Source organism: Zalophus californianus, chromosome 2 (genome assembly GCF_009762305.2).
Source record: "Zalophus californianus isolate mZalCal1 chromosome 2, mZalCal1.pri.v2, whole genome shotgun sequence".
NCBI lineage: Eukaryota > Metazoa > Chordata > Mammalia > Carnivora > Otariidae > Zalophus > Zalophus californianus.
Window position 1 is genome coordinate 181,721,305 of NC_045596.1, and position 8,610 is coordinate 181,729,914.

Consider the following 8,610-nt stretch of genomic DNA (forward strand, 5'->3'; position numbering starts at 1 on the left):
ATTATCCACAGTTCAACAGATTTTCAGCTTCACTCTACCAGTAAGGACTAAACCAGTGTACCTACGGGAACTTAATCCACTCAGAAAGAGAGGTCTTGATCTACTTCAAGTCAAAATATGGGGTTTTTGTTTGTTCTCGATATTCTTTCCAAATTCAGCCACCCAGTAGAAAATCCCATAACGTTCCGAGAAGAGTCCTGGGTTATTATTTTACAATGAGAACTCTGACCAGAAAGAATGGTCGTAGTTTGGCTCTTCAATGAAGACACTATCATGCTTCAACTGTACATCAGTATGTCCTTGTACAATTCAGGAACTCTCTCTGGATCCACTGGTCTAGGCAGGAAATGTGTAAATTTCTGATGTCTTTTGGACCTGGCACCATCTCTTGGAGTTCCATCTTTGTTAAGTGCCACAAAATACCTACGGCCAGTGTCTCCATGTTTATATATGTTGGATGAATAGGTATTATACCAGTTCTCTTCAAATTGTTCCCTAAAGATGCATTCAGAAGTCAATTTCTCCTGAAAGAGAGAAGGTAACTATCATTTAAAAAAATACTTTTGGGAGAATTTCCTTAGAAAAGTCTCATCTCATATTTTTATTGCTTTGCTTATAACAACATCCTTGTCAAAGAAGGGAAAAGGTTGAATTGTTTTTGCTTTATTTTGTTTTAGTTCTTACGTTATCTGGAATTCTTTCTTCCAGGCAACTAAACTTCCTACTAGTTTAGTTTGAAGAACTTTAAATTAAATGTCAGTTCTCAATTTTATTGTCAAATACTTAATAAATATCCAGAACTCTCCCATGTTTCATTTTATCTCCCTCCTACCACCATCCCCACCTAACAGGCCTGTATTTATCTTGTTCCATTGTTAGATGCCCAAGTCCTACATAGCAAGTCTCTACTATCATTCTGAAACGTTTCAAGATTTTGCTAACATCCAAATTCCTAATTCAAAACCATCATTCCAAATCATATATCTTCCCTAAATGTATTTATTAGTTGTCTGACAATACATTTCCCATCATTAACTTTCATCTAGAGGTTACCATTAGGTAAATGCAGTAAAGGCCTAATGATTTCTTGCCTTTTTAAGATGAACTGTATCTTATCCTAAGGGATAGACCACAGTTGCTTTTTGAATCATGGCTCTTTAATTATCCAGATATGGTCAACCAGATATGTGGTTGCCATTTTCTGTTGTCGTCTACAATATCCTAGGACTTCATTCACTCATTTCCTATATATGAAGGTCAGCAACATATATACTTAGCTATGGAAGATGATCATGGGTAGAGAAAATTTACATTAAATAAATGTAAAGGTGAAAAGAATTTAACATGGCAAGAAGAAAATGTCATTTTTCTGTGTCACTGGTAGGAATGATCAAAATATGGAGGGAAGTAGAAAGACCCAGGATAATGGGCAGGCAGACTAGCAAGCTGAAAGCAGTAAATGTTTGGGGCTTAAAAACTGAAATTGAGGGCTCCTGGGTGGCTCAGTCGGTTAAGCCCCCAACTCTTGATTTCAGCTCAGGTCATGATCTCAGGATCGTGAGGTGTCAGGCTCACACTGGGCGTGGAATCTGCTTAAGACTCTTTCTTTCCCACTCCTTCTGGCCCTCCCCCACACCCCTCTTGTGCGCGTGTGCTCTCTCTAAAAAAAAAAAAAAAAAAAAACTGCCATTGAGTTACTATACAACTGCCCAAACACATAGAAATTAATCAGGATACAGATATTTAATTCCTACATATCTGTATTTCATATATTTCTTCTGACATGTATTATTGGTAGTTTTTTTTTACTGGCAAAATATATAGTCATAATTTTAAGAATTACAATAATGTTTTTTAAATACGTACTGAGCCATAGAGTTCTCCTTTGTCATTCATTCCAAGGTAAAGACCACTGTCCACACCTCTAATACTGACCAGTCCCACTGCCACACTGATGAATTCCAGGATACCTACATTTATAAACAAAATAATAACAAATAATGACATATTTATTAATGAACATGTGACCACTGAAAATCTTCTAAATAGTAGACCAATATTGCTAAATATAATAATGTAGGCAGGAGTCCTTTATAAGCTGAAAAGTGCTTTCCAATCATCTTATTATGATGATCTTCCCATTTTACAGATAAAAAAAAACTAAAAAGAAAAGTTGTCCAACATGGTGTAATGTTAAAGGTATAAAACCTTAAACCAGACTGACTTGCATAACTTACTGTAAAATTTACAGTAACTTAAAATGTCATAGTAACTTACTGGCCAGTCTGTCCACACAAGTCATTTATCTTCTTTGGAGTTCAGTTTCCTCATGTACAAAATGAGCAAAATGCCTCTTTCCAAGAGAGTGATAAGGACTGATGCATAGGCATTTAACAAATGGAAGCTATTATTATCATAAATTAGTACATAACAGAGGTGTTCTTAGTTCTCCATGATTCCATTAGTTAATTATATATGTTCTATTAATTGTTTTGTTTTGGTTTTGCTATGAATCAAGCCCATCTTTTTCTCCCAGCAGCCGGTATACCTTATACGGGTACATTAGTGTTTTATAGTTTATAAATTTTGGTTTTTATATTTTTTATCTGGTCCTCAAAAAACAACTCCCTAAGACAGGTATGGAAGCTATTATTATCCCGATTTTTACACATAAAGAAACTGAGGCTCAAAAAGATTTATTGACTTGCCTAAGAATATGACATTTGGAGTTAGTAGAACTGACATTTGAACTCTTCTGAGCCCTAATCCAGTGTTTCTTCTTCAGGACAATCCATTGATTTCAAAAATTTATAGATTACACAGTACGTGTAATAAGAACCTGTCCCATGGTTCTTGAAAATAAATATGATAGTTCAAAGAAGTAAAAGGACTTTATAATTCATTAAATATGATAGCCAAATACCAAGATTTTAGCATGCAAGTAGATTCTACTATCAATAGCTTTCTAAAATTATTTTCGTTTATCAATAGATAAACTAGTATCAAACACTCTCCACTTAATACACTAATACACCGTAGTGAAAGAAATAATGCTCCCCTTTGCATCACTTTTTTTCTCTGCACACACTAACCTTTGGAATAATTTCTTTGTCTTGTTCTTTAGACTCTTTGCTGAAAAAATGTATAGACATACTTTCTATGCTGGAAATTGCCTTTAACAGCTTTCTACCTTCACCCCTTTACTCGTCCTTAAGCTCTACAAACAGTATAAATGTGCACCATTTAGCCCGATTCTTGTTCTTAAGTCATATCTTGATTTATTGTATAAGTTCCTGTTTGGACATGTGATGTTCCCAAGGCCAACGGAAAGTCCAAAATCTGGCTACCCCTTATATGGTGGGTTCTATTCTTTCCAGAGCCTAATTCATTCTTTGGCAGAAACAGATTCTTAAGCTCTAAACATAGATTCCCAAGAGCTCAAATTAGCTCTTTCAAATTATTAGTAGATCATGTAGAACACTAGAGCTATCAAGGATCTTCTAGCAAGAATACACTACCAAATAGACTATACGTGGCTTCAAAGAGTCAGTGCCTTTAATTGAGAGCCAAAGGCAGAGAGAAGAGAAGATACAGCAGGAAGACACAAACTCCATAGGATAGCCATTGTAATGATGAACATAGAGGTGGGGAATAAATGAAAATTAAACATATGGTCAAGCTCATTAGTGAGTGATTCCCGTTAGAAACAAAAATATAGACCGAAAACATGGTCAGTAGAAGAAGATATATTAATAGAATTTCATCCAGAATATACTCACAAATGTATAATTACTTGAAGTTGTAGTAAATGTTAAATTTAAATGGAAAAGTGTACTGTGGCTCACATGTAACTTAATTCTCTTTAAATATCTGATTTACATTAAGATGCTCATCTTTCAAAAAACAGAAACTGATTAAATGATTAGGATATATAATAGAGCCAATTTTCAAGTACAATAAAATATGTTTCAAAAAAATGTTTCCTTTCCATATAAATTGATCATATAACAGGTCTTTAAAAATATCCATTTTTTCTTGCAAAACTAAATGGTAAACCACCTATACTTTACTTCTCATTTTAAAATAATGCTGCTATCTTGTAAAAAATATGTAGTTGTAGAAATCACATATATTCTTAGAACAATTGTATTCATGGTTTCAACTTAATTAAACAACATCTAAAACTTCATCCATAACTAGGCATTAATAATTTTGCAATGGCTCACAGAGATTGATGGGGAAAAGGTTATGTGTTTTTTGTGTTCCTCTTAAAGATTTTAGCCACACTTTTAAATTCTGATCCTTTTTCTCCTCAAGGAAATAGTATACCACATAGTAATTTGTAATCACTTGATTCTTAAATGGGATTTGACAAGTCTTTCTTATTTATAATATGAGGTGGCAACTAAGCTAATTCCTTAACAAAGAGTAGACATGAAAAACTTTCCTTAAGAGGTAATCACAGATTTTAGATAGATTTTCTAATGCCCAGTGTCCCATAAAAAGACTTGGAGGTACTTTGTCTTTCTGGTATCATTTTCAAAGCCAGCCTTTTTAAGAATCATAATAAACAGGTGAGTCAACCCACAATGCAACCACATCAGACAAATCTATGGAGAATAGGGGAGAATAAAGGAAAAGCCTTTAAAGGAATATGTTTGATCTCAGGTTCAACATTTTTTTGAGTAATGATTCCATGTTTACATATTAGGTAAAGTCTTCCTACTGTTCTACTGTGCAGGAAAACTCTATTATAAATGTAGAGCGAAATCAGATAGGAAATTATCTTAACCTCACTGGGACCTTTTTGTTTAGTTTCTATTGATGTGGTTTTCAAATTTTAAATACAGGATTTTGAATTTTCCATGTAATCATTCATGGGCAAATTAGTATAAACTATCAAACATGTAACTTACTTTAACATCACAAATAATCATTCTCAAGCATTTTCAAAATTCTCACTTTGATGACACATAAATGAGTTTAAAAGAAAAATGGCAAAATAATTTCATAATGAATAAATGAATTGCTAGGAAAAGAAGGCAAATACAGAGAGAAGCATAAGATGTTATACATGCTGAACATAAACTTTCTTCCTAGTAATTATGCTGTCTTAGCGATCCAAGACCACTAGGATGCACTGTAATGCATGGTAGAGGCTGTTCAAATCTCCTTTAGGCTCAGAACTAATAGGGTCCTTTTCTCATTGTGTAACAGTAGATATTTTGTTTTGATATGTAGCCTCCCACCACAGAGTGACTTAAACCATCACAAAATCAGCTCAAGTCATATTTTTGCAATTACCAAATAATTATGCAAAATTTTAGCAAAAAAAAATGTTCTAGAAGATCGTAATTCTGATATACAGCATTTGTTTCTTAAGGAAATGATTTAAATACCAGGTTAATGAATGTTATCAAGTCTACAAATATTTATAATCTCTTCCCATAGATTTATATCTCTTCCTATAGTCTTATAAAGAGACACAGTCTGAAAGAAGCAACTCGTGTCATGGGGGATATACAGGTGAATCTCAAGTGTCTTAAAGATGTCCAAGGCTATACTATGTATCACAAGGTGGGGGCGGGGAGGCGGGTAGGAAGGGAGTCTGAGTACTACTTCAGCTTAAATTCTACCTGCTCTACTTATAGGCCTTACCACATTTGTGTTCGTTTCTAAATCTTTCTAGTAGCTGAAGGATCTTTTTCTAGGGTGAATGGAATGCAATAATTCTTAAAAGCAAGAAAACTCAGCCACCTGGTGTCAGCAAAGTTCTTTAGAATCAGAATCTCAGCCTCCTCAATTTAGAAACCACTTTCTAAAAGTGACCCCAAGGTTGGCCACTAGGTCATGACACTCTTGACTCATAGTCAATGGGAATTTGGAAGAGATCAGCGGAAGCTGCAAACATATGGGTTTTAAAAAGTTAATTTTCTAAGCCTTTAAGTGCTACCAAATGTCCACCACATGCTCATTTCTACATCTAGAGTTACAAATGCCCCTCAAACCGAGATTTACACTTCTCCAAAGTTTTAATGAGGACTGCAAGTCAAAAAAGGAATGAGACTCTAAGGACAAGATAAGAGAAAACCATTCAGAAATGAGATTCAAAGAATCCCTCAGTGCCAAGGAAGAGAAAGGAAGACAGATGTTGGGCCCTTTCACGTTGCTGCCGACGAGTAAATGGTATCTTTTAAAAAATACAATAAATCTCTCCAGTGATGTCCCAAGTTTGATGATCAAAAATCCTTTGAGAAGGCTACCAGGTTAAGTCTAATATAATGAAAACTCCCACAATGGGGGGAAAGATCCTGAGATGTTGGAACCTGAAAGCATCTTTAAATCATCACCTAATTTAACCCCATCATTGTACAGAAAAGAAGAATTAAGGCTCAGACTGTTGAAGGCACCTGGTGGTTACACAGCGCGTTAGGCAGTAATTAACAGTAGAGACCGTATGATTTCCCAATCTAGTGTCACAAGGATCATTCGCTTGTTTCTTTCTTTTAACTCCTTCTGCTCCCAGGCATTGCTGGAGGTATTCTGAAACACGTCTCTGTGTTCCCACCCATATCCTATTTCGCTTCCCCATTTCCTCTTACAGACGGTCAGTACTAAGATCTCTGCTGTCGCGTTTCACAATTTCTAAAGAGGAGCTTGGCTGAACGACTGGGCATGCTCAGTAGCCGGGTAGCCTTCCCTCCCCCCCACCTCTTTTTTCCCCCTTTTCTCGCCCAAATAGAACTTAAAGAGCTCAAAGAATTGTAGCCAGGTGAGCCTTCCGGTAGCGACGGTCCTCCCTGAAAGTTAATCTGTTACCTCTTCAGGGGTGAACATTTACGTGAATGCCCCCATCCTATACGAGAGCGACCCTCTGAACAGGCCATGAATACATGATTAACTGCATAGCTGCGGGGCAAGGCTTAAAGAAGAGGAAGGCATCCGATATTAATTTTTGTTAAGTTAATGGTACTGGAGGAAACGTGAGAGGAAGTAGGAGAAAATAATACAGGGATTTAAAAAACAAAACGAAAACTGCCTGCGAGGTAAGAAGTGCAAGAAAGATGTGGTTCCGAGTCCAGGTCTTGTCCCAGGCAGCAGAAAAGGGCAGGGCCGCAAGGTGCGTGCGGAGCACCCACCCTTTCTCCTCCCGCCCCCAGCGTCTGGAGCTGCAGGCCAGCTAAAGACTGCCTCGGGAAGGCAGCAGGAGAGGTCCTCCCAGTCCCTGCGCTGGCCCGCCCTTCAGTCCCAGCCCGCACCTCGAACCGGATGGGTTCCGGGAGCTCCCTCTGCACGGGGTGGAGAAGAGGAGCCAGGAGTCTGGGGTACTGGGGTGCCGGTACGTACCGAAGAGGCTGTGGTCCTGCCGGGTGCCCTGCACGCTGCCGTCGGGCAAGATCTGCAGGTGGAAGCCCGTGCGGCAGTAGAGCTGCCGGCGGCGCAGGATGCCGTGCAGGTGCGCCAGCTCCGCAGCCCCAGGCCCGCCGCGGGCGCCGCGCTCCACGGCGCCCCGGCGCTCGCCCAGCAGAGGCGGCCGCTCCCCGGCAGGAGGCAGCAGGAAGTGCGAGCCCACCTGCTGGCCCAAGCCCTCCAGGCCGCCGAGGAAGCCCCCGACTTCGGCTAAGGGAGCCATGGAGGGGCCAGAAGGAGAGGCGGAGGATCCGGGAAACAAAAGACCCCAGTCAAAAGTGTAGCGGGGATGGGGAAGTGAATGGAGAAAAAATATAGCAAAACAGGCGCAAAAAGACCCGGTTACTCCTGTGAGGTCGCTGAATGGACTTTGCACTGAGATAGCAGGGGAGTTTTCACTGTCTTGGAGCGATCTTCTCTCCTTGGGTAGGTGGGAGCCGGCTGCTGGCTTTGCAGGAACATCTATACGCTGCCGCTGCCAATACCAGGCTGGGCTGGGGCTGGGGCTGGGGGCTGAGGCTCCAACTCCGCAAACTGATCAGATCAGAGTCCTGTGTACATACACAGCGAGTATATATGCGGGTCCTCTTGACATATGCTAATCAAGTCCTTTCATGCGCACTGGGGAGGTTCTGTTTGAAATCTTAAACCGGCCTCCTCTCAACACGTTTTTGCTCTTCGGAAGTGACCAAAAGGGGCCCTTGACGGTTCTCTATCCATGCTGTCGCAAAAATCATTCCCACACTTAGCCAAAGCTAGCCAGCAACTTCGGGGAGGCGCAGCTAAGGCCCCTCTTTGGGGGTTGTCTTTGGGACAACCGTGATGCTGTTCAGCTACTGCTGTGCAGCCACCTTTGATGTGAGCTCCTTTGCAGTGACAGATCGCTGCTAAAAAGGAGCCCAGCTTGGCAGGTATATAGAAGAAGGGGAAGGGGGGGCTGGAACTGAGAAGGCGGGAGGAGGGGTGGAGGAGGGGACGGTTTGAAGGAGGAAAAAGGGAGAAAGGGAGAATTGGACTCCTTGGGAGCTGCTGGGAGCCTGCAGTGGACAGGTGCAAAGAAAGGTAAAAGAGAGAGAGAAGGAAAAAGGGCGTTACCTGAGGCTTAGACCTGCCCAGACACACATGAAAGGAAAATCAAAGCTTTGACAGTTTAACTCACTAATTTTAAAACACTAATAAAATGTACAAGCATTACTCTTT

At 39.7% G+C, this 8,610-nt stretch overlaps 1 protein-coding gene across 1 annotated transcript; it reads right to left on the reverse strand.

The window, feature by feature from the left end:
• Window positions 1–278: 278 nt before the first annotated feature.
• Window positions 279–7,633, reverse strand: FGF20 (fibroblast growth factor 20). Its single transcript, XM_027600277.1, has 3 exons — window positions 7,348–7,633; window positions 1,867–1,970; window positions 279–524 (listed from the first exon to the last, which is right to left on the reverse strand). Exons 1-3 carry the CDS (start codon window positions 7,631–7,633, stop codon window positions 279–281), a joined length of 636 nt encoding a protein of 211 aa, XP_027456078.1.
• Between the last annotated feature and the right edge of the window lie 977 nt (window positions 7,634–8,610).